The sequence below is a fragment of the Nestor notabilis genome, unplaced genomic scaffold (assembly GCF_000696875.1).
Source record: "Nestor notabilis isolate BGI_N333 unplaced genomic scaffold, ASM69687v1 scaffold23431, whole genome shotgun sequence".
In the NCBI taxonomy this organism is placed as follows: Eukaryota; Metazoa; Chordata; class Aves; order Psittaciformes; family Psittacidae; genus Nestor; species Nestor notabilis.
Window position 1 is genome coordinate 1 of NW_009916357.1, and position 12,158 is coordinate 12,158.

At 40.7% G+C, this 12,158-nt stretch overlaps 1 protein-coding gene across 1 annotated transcript; it reads left to right on the forward strand.

Moving 5' to 3' along the window:
* Positions 1-54: 54 nt before the first annotated feature.
* On the forward strand, positions 55-5,492 carry LOC104413531 (sickle tail protein homolog; the record flags this gene model as incomplete). Its single annotated transcript, XM_010024544.1, has 2 exons — positions 55-155; positions 5,206-5,492. Coding segments are annotated over exons 1-2 (357 nt in total), but the record flags the coding sequence as incomplete, so codon positions are not given.
* Between the last annotated feature and the right edge of the window lie 6,666 nt (positions 5,493-12,158).

Sequence of the window (12,158 nt, forward strand, 5' to 3'; positions counted from 1 at the left end):
CTTCTCCTCCCCGGGACCGGCGCTGACAGCCCGGGCGCTGCGCCTTCCAAGTTGGAGAGGGGAGCCCGGGCAGTAGGCAGGGACAATGGAGGAAAAGGAAAGCCAGAAACTTGAGCTGTGCCGGGCTTGCTCAGCAGACAGCAGGCAGATAAAGGGTAAGTAGGAGAATCAGGCAAAGATGGAGTTGCGCTTAGACGGACCCCTCGTTGCTGCTTTTTGTAACTGGAGACAGAATGCATGGAAAAGGACTGAAAAAAAGCATGTCTGTCTTATGCTAATGGCTCCGCAGATTGCCCTAATACTCCAACTTTGAGAGTTTAACTTTCTCTTTATAGAGATTTATGTCTAACCTCTAAAGCCGGGAGAACGCTACACCGCTGTCACAGAGGCAGGACACTGCCCAGGGCGCAGGGTGCTGCTCCCGCGGGGATCGGGGGAGAAATAAAGTCACGTCCCCTTTAAATGCGCTGCCGGCTTCACCTATGGCAGAGAAACAGCTCCTCTTTCACAAAAGTAGGTTTGAGCTCATCTTTTCCTCGGGGTGACTTTCAAAAGAGGGAGATTGTCACAGGGTTAGTGTACTCTGTGTGAAACCCGTTGGGTTTGGTTTGGAGCCAAGCCAAGACGTGATGAGCTGGTTTTCACGGCGGGTCAGCTGTGGGGTGGTTGTACAATCACTGCTGCACTATGTGTTTTGTCTAAAAGTGAATGGAAACTATTTCCTGGTGAATTCTGCGTGGGCTATTCCACTTGGAGCACGACGTTCAGGTAGCATGACAAACGTCTGATCTAATCTGCATCTGTCATAGTAGTTGTGAAGCACCTGTGGACATTCCCGGTTCATGTGCATTGTATTCCTCATAGGCACTTCAGAAAAAGTTGTAACTGTGCTTCTTTGAAACGAATAGTTCACGGTTGGGTACATGCGGTTTTAAAAGAAATCGCACAAGTTTACAAGTGTGTAATACCAGAAAATGGTGCATAGAAAACTTAGGAGAAAAAAATACAGTTGTTTTTTTGTTTTTTTTTTTTGTTTTTAAACTTGGGGGTTTAGTAATTGCTTGATGCTCTATTGAATCATTTTCTACAAGTTAAAATCCTGGGCAGCGTGAGTCACGTGCATCTGTGTCTGTATATGTATATGTTCGGTGGGGTGGAAATCTTCACTTGAAGGATGTGTCTGAATAGGCGGGGGAAAAAAAGCCCTCAGTAAGATTTCTTCTCTATGGGCTGTATGAAGATGCCTCAGATACTTGTGGAGCTGGAACAACAGAGGTCTGACCACACCGATCCTATGATTCCCCCGAAGTTTGAATGCTGAAAGCTTATAATCAAATGTAGTAGTTTTGGCCCATATCCAAAATTTACATTTGAGAGTTCCTTGGAAAGAGACCCAATTGTAAAGACAGTGGAGTAAATTAGAAAGATTCCAAATAATCTCAAATTTACTGCTAGCATAAATATAAGAAGTGGGTTTGATGCATGCTGTTAAAATTATATTCTTTTTTTAAAGTTTAAGTATTGGATGTGGTTTGTTTCAGGGCTCGGTTTCATAGTATCAGTATGGGCCAAGTCCATACTTGTTCCTTTCTGAAATTATTCTGACAATGTTCTTCTCTTACCATGTCACCTGGGTTGCAAAACAGGGCTATTAGAGTCTTCACCACATTTAAAGTAATGAAGCAAAGTGACTTTCCTGACCTTTGCAGACTTCATGGAGGGTGTGACTGAGAAGAATTGCATACCAGGATGTGTTGGAGGGTTTTCTTTTTTTTTTTTTCTTTTTAAATTTGTTATTTTTCTTTTAATTTCTAGCTCACAGCAATTAATGCTTCATGATAATCTTCCTGATAATCCTAAGCATACCGCTTCTACTCTGCAGACCTCGGCCTTTCCTGTAGCTACGTCCACTGTAGTAATTGGTGATGTTAAGAAATCCTGAAATTTGTTTTCAGATCAGAGAAGAGGCTCAAGTGTAAGGGTTACTCAAGCCTTGGGATAACTGAAACCCTCCCCTGTCAGTCAGCACGTCTTGCTTTTTGTTGCCCTCTAGACTTGCTACTTTATTGAACAGAAAGACCTTGAGCTTTTAGCTTCTGAATATGAGGGAGGAGAAGAGGGAGACAAGCTTATCTCACACCTCTGTGTTTTCCATTGGCTTCTCTTTACTTCTTTTTCAAGGAGGGTACTTGCATAATTTATCCTTTTGCTGTTCTTAGCCCTCTTCTGGGACCCGTCACATGATCCTTCACACATTTCACAGTTATCTGTGAGGATTGATTTTCTAGGCCTATTATCTTTGCTTGAAAGATACGGAAAGTTTGCCCGTGCTGTTATTAAAGCAACTCCAGGATCCAGGAATCTTCTCTCAAGTTTCTCCTCCTGTAGCACGGTGGCACACACAGCAGCTGTGGAGCTTATATGCCCCAAGCTATGCAGCGGGGGTTTCACCATCCCAGCTTTCAACCTCCCCATCAAAGTCACTTGCTCCTTTCTAGGAGGTGGCCAAGGAAGATTTTTTTCAGCAAATACAAGGGGAAAGACCCTCAAACACAGAGAGTTTGGTTTGCAAAGAAAGTCACGTGCTGCTGTGCGCTGTAACGCGGCAAACTGAATGCCCAGGTCAGCGCGCTGGCAAGACTAGCAATTAGTTTGCATAGTTTACATTCCTTTCTTTTCACTGCTATTTATACAGTATTTTCCAAATATATGAAAGAAAAAATAAGAGAATTTGTTGGTCTTTCTAATATAGTATAAGAAAAATAGATAATTTTTGATTCCTTCTCAAGGTTTCACCCAATAACAAATAGCAGTAAAGCACTGCAGTTGATATGTCTCTTTATGTTCCAAAAAATTAGCTTTCTTAAACTGTTGAAATGACTGAAGTGCAGAGTAGGGAAAAGCTTTGTATGAGAGAGATTTAGGACCCGAAATACACATTCATGAGCTCTCCGTTGTGTTTGTAAGTGTAGGTTTACCTGCCTTCTTGAGGAAGTACCTGCCACCAGTTCAGTGATTGAAACTGCCTCTGTGACCATACTTTAAGGGTTTATACCAAATTGCTGCAGTCAGTCACCCACGCTCACGCTGACTACCTCCAGCGCCAAGGAAATCCCTTATTTATGTCTGCTGCCTTTGTTTCAACCGTCTCAGGGATATAACCTCTGGGCTCTTGATGCACCAAATTAAAGATGGTAAATTCCAGCCAGCCCCATCCCACCTGTTTTTCCTCCTGTGTAACATCCATTGAAAGGACTGTGCAGCTTTCAGAAATGAGTTTACTGCTTACAAGCAAAACTCTCCGTTTTGCCACTTTTCTCAAACCAGCTGAGTGTACCTGGCAGTCGGTGCTCTGAATTTTCAGGCATCAGTGAGGTTGGGTGTGTTTTAATTGAGTTATGCTTAGGAAAGGTGAGTGTGTGTGTATGCATATGTGTGAGGCTGCTGCTCTTAAAGTTTAACCAGGATTGTATTTCTAAGAAGGTCTTAGAAGGAGCTGCAGAGATCACAGATGGCATTATGAATCTGTGTGAGAGTAAAACTTCCCCCTGAACCAAATCCATTTCCAAAGTTGTGCCTGGATCTATGCCCATCGAAGGATGGTGCCCCCTTCAGTCTGGGCTCTTGTGTCTGGTTCTGCATTCAGGATAGGATTCCATGAATGTGTACGAGGGGGTGTTGTTGGTATTTTGGAGCCCTTGAGCATTATAGGAGCTTACAGAAAGATGCAAAGTCTTTGAGGACCTTCCAGGGCCCAGTCCTGTGAAATCCAAGGGAATTGTTTTCCCGTGTGAGTTGGTGGGACATTTCACCACCAGCAGCTCCACCGATAGAGGATTCACTTTATTACCAGGGCTTGATGTTACGTGGGACTTGGCAGGCAATTGACAATGCGCACCAGAAAGCTGAAAAATCCTCAGCATAAAATCCTGAGGCAAGTGGTAGGCAGGGTGTCAAACTGACTGACTGAACCATAAAAAGAAGTGAGTAGGTGCCTGTTTCCAAACAGCAGTGCCATATAAATGGCATCACGCGGGGGAGTCAGTTGGTGGGAGGATAAAGGGCTCTGAGGCAAAAAGTGTCAGATGGAGAGAAATAGAGATGCATTAAAAACACGTAGAGGAAGGAGCTTCCTGCTCCTGGGGAGGTACTGTAAAGGGTTAACCCTCCCAGGGACGTGTGAGGCTGCTTGGGAAAGATGTGGAAGGCCATATCAGACTTGGAGAGGCCTTTTCAATGCTTCTTTCTTTTTTTTCCTTTCCTGACAAAGGAGTGAGGGATTTTTCAAAGGTATTAGGTAGCAAGGCTCCAAACTACACTTTTTCATGCACCAGAGGGTTCCTGTTACACAGTTACCTGAAGATAAGCCAATACTTACATACCTTCCCTGTCTGCCTATCTCTTCACAAATGTCATCATGGTCTTTGGTCTTAAAGTAGGTTTTAAAGTTGTAAAATTTATCTGGTTTTTTTTTTTTCCCTGGGTGTTTTTTTTTTTTCATGTCACACAAAACTTGCTTTTGTTCAGGTTCTTAAGAAATGGTTTATTGAAAAAGTGATGTAGTATTTTCCAGTGTGCTGTCCTGAGACGTATAAAATCCAAGGGAGATCTGTGAAATTTAAAACCAGACCACAGTCAGAAATCAGGAAAAAGGCCTGGAAAACCCTCTTACTATTTCATAGGTGTTTCTGAGTATGTTGAAAACACACTGAAAAAAGATTAAGGATTACAAATCTGCTTTGTCAAAGTGATTTTATCAGTTGCTATCCTTAAGGATACCAGTTACAGGACCATTAAGTGTACTGCAGCCTATTGAACAAACCCGTTTCTTCTTCTGGAGAGCATCTCATAGATTTTAAAGGTCAGGGAATAAGGGCCCTGTCGGATCTTCTTTTCAAGTCACATAGTGGTAAAGATGATATAAAAGGAACATCTACTGTAATGATGCTCACTTTGCTGTGAGGTAATACTGTGGTTGTGTGTTAAAAGTGTGTAAGTACTGTGCATAGCTTATATAAGTGATTATTTCCAGGCCACTTCTTTCAACATATATATGCTTAATGATGCAGAACATGCCATTAAATGCTACTAGACTTTTAAAAGAACCTAGCTTTTACATCAATAATTTTCATTTCTTACAAATGTGAATGTTGAGATTAAGTTCTTATAATACACTCTTTGGGTTTGTTTGTTTGTCTTTTTCAGACCAGGCAAAAACCAATTTGCATGTAACATCACTAGATGACGCAGAATGTCTCCGATCTAAAGAGCTCCTTTCGACCCCAAACAGTCACACTTCTTCTAATTCAAAGTCCACTCGCAACATCCCTCGAAGACATACAGTAGGTGGCCCTCGCAGTTCCAAAGAAATACTGGGAATGCAAACGTCGGAAATGGACAGGAAGAGAGAGGCTTTTCTTGAGCATCTGAAACAGAAATATCCCCACCATGCTACAGCAATAATGGGACACCAGGAGAGACTAAGAGATCAGGTATGAAAGTCAAATTCATATCTTGCTTGTTAAACAGTCCTTATAACTCCTACAAAATCAAGTGTTACCTCATTACAAAAGGTGAGAATGTAGCAAAGCATTAAACAGTTTTGGGGTTTTTTTTTGGTGCAGCCAAAGATTCAGTTGCTCTCCTGAAATTCAGACAAACAATAATAAAAATGAAACTATTCCATATTACCTTGGAATTGTTTGTTGAAACTGACATTTTTGAAGAGACTTTTTTCATTTCTTTTAGAGAATACACAGAGAAAGGGGTGAAGGTGAGACTCTTGATCTTAGTATATGGGTCTCCATCTACTTTTCACAGCCGAAGGGAAAATATGGAACAGCTGTTAACTTCTGTTACACTTTCAGTATTGGCACCACTGCCCGGGAGAAAAGAAAATATCTGTGGAGTGTGTCTGTGTGCTTTAGCTGGCCCTGTTACCCTTTCGTTTGCTTTCTTTTCTATTTTCGAGTCATTTAATACAAACAGAACAGACTTGTCCACAGGTATCTGCCTCCTCTAAGCTATTTTGACATCTACATTGGTCTGATCAGCAGCGTACCTTAAGGTGGTTTGCTTCTCACCTGCCCTCAGTTGCTTTTCAGCAGCAAAAAGTAGTTGTAGGGTCAGAGGAGATGTAATATGCTGATGTATTTGTTAAAGCAGGTGAAGGCTGCCATCACATTGACCTTCTGAATTCGGGGAATGCCATGCAAGGATCTCTTCACAGCCTAACTCTGGTCTCTGCTTGTGGGTGCAATGTTAGAGTTTAATCTGTTCAGCTTTACAGGCAGTATTCCTTCTACTCCATAAGTCTTTTTTTTTTTTTTTTTCAATCAACTGTCAGAATTTAGAGTTCAGGCTCAAAAATCTTCTGTCCCTTATTCTCTGTTTAACAAATGATTGACAGCAAACATTTTATAAATTTTTTTCCTTAGTGTTTATAGTTATTTCAACACTAACAGCAAATGAATTGTAAGCAAGGAATGAAAACAAGTTGGAAGAATATGGTGCTGCGTTATGGGAGTTCTTACTGAATTTCTAGCCTCTTTTGAAGCCTTCCAAACCTTTGGAGATAAGACTGTTCTTACAGGTTTGGAAAGATTGTCATTTGGTGACTCCCCCCCTACAACTTCTCTTTGACAGGGTCTCTAGTGATTCCAGGTGCTATCACTGCCTCAGAACACAATGGCTAGAATCCATATGTATCCAGCTAAAATTGCTGCAAGACTTCAGCTCTAACAAGGATGATCTATTCCTTATTTTTGAACAGCTTTCCTCCTTTCCTTTGAAAGTCTGGATTTTTATTTAATTTTTTTTTCTCCCCACTTATGTCTTCCATGAACTTTAGCGACTGTGTGGAATGTGCTGGGTGGTGGATAAAGATAGCATACAAATTAAATAAAGGGGGTGGGAGGAGGGTGAAATCCAGAGATTAGATCTTTTAGAGTCATGTAAATATTTAGTTCCAGTGTTGCAGACACTGCAAACCCAGTTTGAACAGCCTACAGCATTACACCCTACACATTTTGTAATTTGAGCCTTTTCTGAAGGCAATAAATTACAGAAGGAATGCAGTAACTGTTCCTGCTATTTGTTTAAAATGTGTCATCCTTGCTAATTTATAGAGGGTAAAATTCATGCGAATGTCTCCTGCTTCTATTTTTTGATGGTTAGACATGTATACTGTATATAATGAGGGGTTTTATAATTTAAGAAAAAAAGAACTTTAAAATTACTACTAGAGCATGAAACTATCTTTACTGGGAATGGGAAAAAACTGGAGACTCCATCCATTCAGCATATCTTAAAAAAAAAAAAAAAGAAAAAAAAGATAAACTGAACAGCGACCACATTAAGAACATGCAGAAATAAGTGATACCAGTTGATTGTAAGAAATTTGCTTAGTTGAAATGTAACGTATCAACAGTGTGGCTCATCAGGTGTATTGAGATTATTAAGATTATTAGGTCATGGCATTACAGTTCAGAGGGGGATCTTCTTACCAATTGTGTCTATGCGTTCACACACACGTATCCGTAATTTGTGTGTTTGTGTCTACACAGATGTATCTTTGTGTATAGATACACATAGCTATGTATATATATATATACACAGCTATATGTGTATGTATGTATTTATGTGTATGTATAATGCATACTAACTTAGCTGCTCCATGAATAAGACCATAATATAATTTTGCTTCAGAGGATGTGTGTGTCTTTACCATACATACTTCCCCCCCCTTATATATGTGTATGTGTAACTGTAGTATAGAGTAGGTATGTAGTATAAGTAACCTATCACATACGAAATCTGTAAGATGTATGCGAAGACATGAATTAAAATGTCATGACTTATTTTCCAGGTTCTTTTCCTCTCTTCTTATTTCTCCAGCTGCTCCAGTATCTGGGAAGTAGCAACATTATCCATGGTGGGAGTTTCCCCTCTGTGGGTGATCTATCAAGGATAGTAACTAATGTAACACCATTTTCTAATCTCTATGTCAAATGGTACACCTGAAACATAGAACAACCCAGTATTTACAGTCAGAAGGTAGCCCCTTGGTTATCATATAATTTGTCTTCCAGGTTGCTTTAAACCCTGTCAGGTCCATAAACCACAAAAATGGGCCAGAAAATCAAGATTGGTTGGTAATTGTCTCTTTTGTGGACTTTCTTCTCTCTTCTGTTTTAACCATCAGTATCTGAGTATGGCACACTGACCCCTGGTTTGCAGAAAATACTTGATGTTGTCAGATCGTACTGTATCACCAGCAAGGTCAGATCTGAATGCTGTCTGTATCTTGCACTGTGTATTAATGGTTTCCTTCAGGCTTCATTTATTCAGATAAACTCCTCCCTGAATGTGCCTCCTGAGGACCCATTTCTACTCTTGATAACCTGCCACAAATCGGAATTACAATCATGGCCAGGTAAAATGCCAGCAGGGATTACTGATGGTTAACTAACGTGGTGACCTGAAACCTCCCAGCTGTGCACACAGATCATCCCTCCTCCACCCCGCAGCTTTGTTGACCTGTTTGTGATATCTTACTTTGAAAAGGAAACCTCTCAGAGACAGGGGCTGTCTTTATTTGCACAAGGGCCTTGGGATACTGCCACAAGGCAAATAACCGGCAGCTGAGCTGGTCTGTGTGGTAAACTGGGCGTGAATTTGCAGCAGCTGGGGAGGTGCAGGTGTGCCATGCCTTGCGAACCCCAGAATGCCCACAGGGGAATGCAGCACCCCATGGCCACAGCTCTGCAACCCACAGCCTCACGCTGCAGGTTTTCCCCCTGCAAAACAGCCCTGCAAATGGGCACCAGAGATCCCTCCACCTGGGAGCCTGGAAAGCCAAGGAACTAAATCCTTTTTTATCGGTAGTGCAAGCTTCGGCAGGAACTTTGGATGCCTTGCCTCTGCCAAGGCTGTCTAGTCTGCATTAATGAAAGCAAAGCACTAATGTAATCCCCAGGAAAGTTAGAAAAAAGAGAAAAGAAGGAGGAAAACAGTTTCTGTCTGCTGAAGTTTGAGATGGTGTGATTATCTGCTGCTGAGCTTATGGCAGGACATGGTCACCTGCTTGGGGGGGTTGACTCCAATCAGTAGAGATGGAAAAGGGAGGAACAAGTGTAAAAGCAAGGGTGAAAAAGAGTTAGCAATTAAGAGGTTAAAATACTAACCTGGCCATGGGAGGGGGCTAGTCCCTGCCATGAACCTGTTTTACAAGTCACCTCAATAAAAAAAAAGTTTTCTGAGGGGCAGAGAGCAAAAATGAGTGTGTAGAAGTTTTTTCAGAGCTGGAGCTTACGAGCATGCCTTAAGAAAATGAGCTGGAAGGTGTTTGCCACAGCCTGCTTTTGTAGTTGTTTGACTAGGAGGTACACTGGGAGAAGTGGAAGGGTCGGGAACAGCTCTAGTGGTTCAGCCAGTGCTCTGTGAAGAACAAATTTGTTGGCAAATGAAATCTGATTTCCATCACTTTAAAAAAAACAACAGCCCTTCCAGTGCCTGTGCAAGGCTGAGTACCTAGAAAATGGTGGTTGAAGGTTTCTTGTTTTGTTCAGTTAGGTCTAAACATGACAGGTAACTCTGGCATCTGGGCAGGTGTGGTTAAGGTTACCATGGAGATCCATGATGTCATGCTTGATAAAGCATGTCAAGACAGCTAATCTAACATGTAGATGTTCAGAAAGTCCCATAGGCCAGAACTAAGCTTTATGCAAATAACGAAGTTGCGCTGCAAAAGGGCAAAAGAAAATACGGCTGAGATATGGCGTGCGTTTTACCTGGCAGCTTGGAAGGATTATTACAGGCTTCATCATAAAGTAAAACTTTTGGAACTAAAGGAAGAGGATTTCAGACCGTCTTTGGCCTCACCTGTGGAATCTCACATTTCGGTAAATAAGCCTTTTTCTCTCTTTGCCCTCGCTGTAAAAAAATGCTTTTGAAATTGCGGAGTTTGCTTCACCACGTTGTTCGTTTGGCAGCAGGGCTGAGTCAATAAAGCAAGGTCTCTGCATGGCATGTTCCCTTTTCTCTTTCAAAAATGAGTTCTTTATTGAATGAACTGAGAATTCGGAATTATTTGAAAGACATTGTAATGTATTATGTTGATTATATGAATCATGCTGAAAAAATGTCCTAGGTAGTGTTTTGGAGGAGAAACTAAGAATGGAGACACTATTTATTGGTAGATTATTGCCAGATGTCTCTCCTTCAACTGTTAAAATAGAACCCTAAAATTACAACAGCATTTATTCCAGGATTTGATATCTGCAAAAATGCCAAAGCTTTTTTAAAATGGATCTTAGGATCAGTTGGTTAAACTGACTTTGAGTATGTGCTTTGGTATCATAGGGTAATGCTGGGGCATTTCTTAATAGATTTTTTTCTTGGGTAAAAGTACATTAGTGAAGGGTAAACACATTTGGAGGTAAAAGTCCAGCAGCAGAAAGGCTATCGGGACTTTTAAGGGTTCTTTTAGCTATAAACAAAAGGGGATATTTTCAGTCCCTCTGGAGAGAGAGTAAAATCCCTGCGTTCCTAGCTGCGGCCACTTTTGTGCTTACATCTGTCACAACAGACCAAGTTAACATCAGTAGGTAAGGGATAGCCCCCCCGCTGGCACTGCTGTGATAGGATAACGGGATGCAGGTTTAGGGCTACAAAGTTTATTTGGCTCAAGTCACTCAGTATGAAAAGGGTTAGATCTAGTAGGAAGGAGTGGGCACTTACACTAGTTAATGTCTGAGCCTAAAAATATGAAAAGAGAAAAATCTTAGGTTCTGCCTAAAGACACCTGAGAAACGTAAACTTGAGAGAAACTTCAGCTCAGTGTAAATCCTTAGTAGGATTTAGGGAATGAGGAGGCTGCAGAATGTGGTAAGCACATTATTTAATTCCAGGTGAAAAAAACAGGGTTTAAAGGTTTTCTGATGTTCTGCATTGCTTGATTGGACAAGGTTAAATAAACTTTTTTTGGAACATGTATTGATTATTAAAGTGAATGGATTGAAAGGAGCATGAAGGGAAGAAGTCAATGACTAAGTTTCTTTGGTAGCAGCTGTTTTGCTTTTATTCATCCTTATAGCTTCAAACTAAGGTAGCAGTGGGAATATTTTAGAATTCAATTCAGTTTAACCTTTCTTCCAAAGTCTGAGTGTTAATTATTTAGAATTAGTTAGAATATGTGTAAATGACCATGTGTCAAATGAACTAGTATATTTTGTGCTCATTACACTGTTGCTGGTTGATGCCATGGAGGGAGACATTGATTTAGTGTTAACATTGTGCAAATACTTTTGTGGTCTATACCAGTTAAAAAAAGAGTTAAAAATTACATTTGATTTTAAAATGTACACAGTTGCTGTGAAGAACATGATTTTAATCTGGGTATACGTTGCTGCAGATTTTTCTAGTTTAGAAAACCCATTTTGTTGAATTACTACTTGGTTCACATACTGCTATATATAATGTGTCATCAAAAAATGCTTATTTTTATCTCAGAGGTCAGTGTCATACAGCTAGAACTTGCTGTTGTGTCAGCATAGGCTGTAGGTATTTGTTCAGAGAGAGAAAATAAGTTTCAGAAGTTGTTTAAAGATATTTTTGTGAGTTCCTGCCCCCTCGCCACCAATGGGTATTACCTCCCTGCCCAAACGAGATGGAAGATCTCCCCTTAGTCTTCGTAAGCCCAACAGAGTATGTTGCACATTCAGGAAAGGGGGAACATGCCCCTCTCCCGCCAGCATCCACATGTGTCCCCTGTCTCATGTACCATCTGGTACAACAATTTATTGCTTTCCAGTACCGTTGTGTGTTAAGGGAAACTGTTCTAATTTTACGTTGTTAAAAGCACGTAAGAAAAGCTATGAAAATGTACATATGAAATTTGATTATAAGCTTAAATCTTTGCTAGATTCCAAACCCTTGGCTTTCGTTTATGGAAGGACATGAGATGACATGTCCATTTGTTTTGAGTTGAAACATGCTCTTTAGCCCCCAGATAATGCTGTGATTGCAAGATATTCATAAATAGCTTGATAGATAAATGAACAAAGAGCTAGTTCATTAGCAAAGCAAAGTCAATTTACTTTGTATTCACTAGAAGTGAAAATATTGAGGAAGAAGAATATTCGTGGTAGAATGTTTCA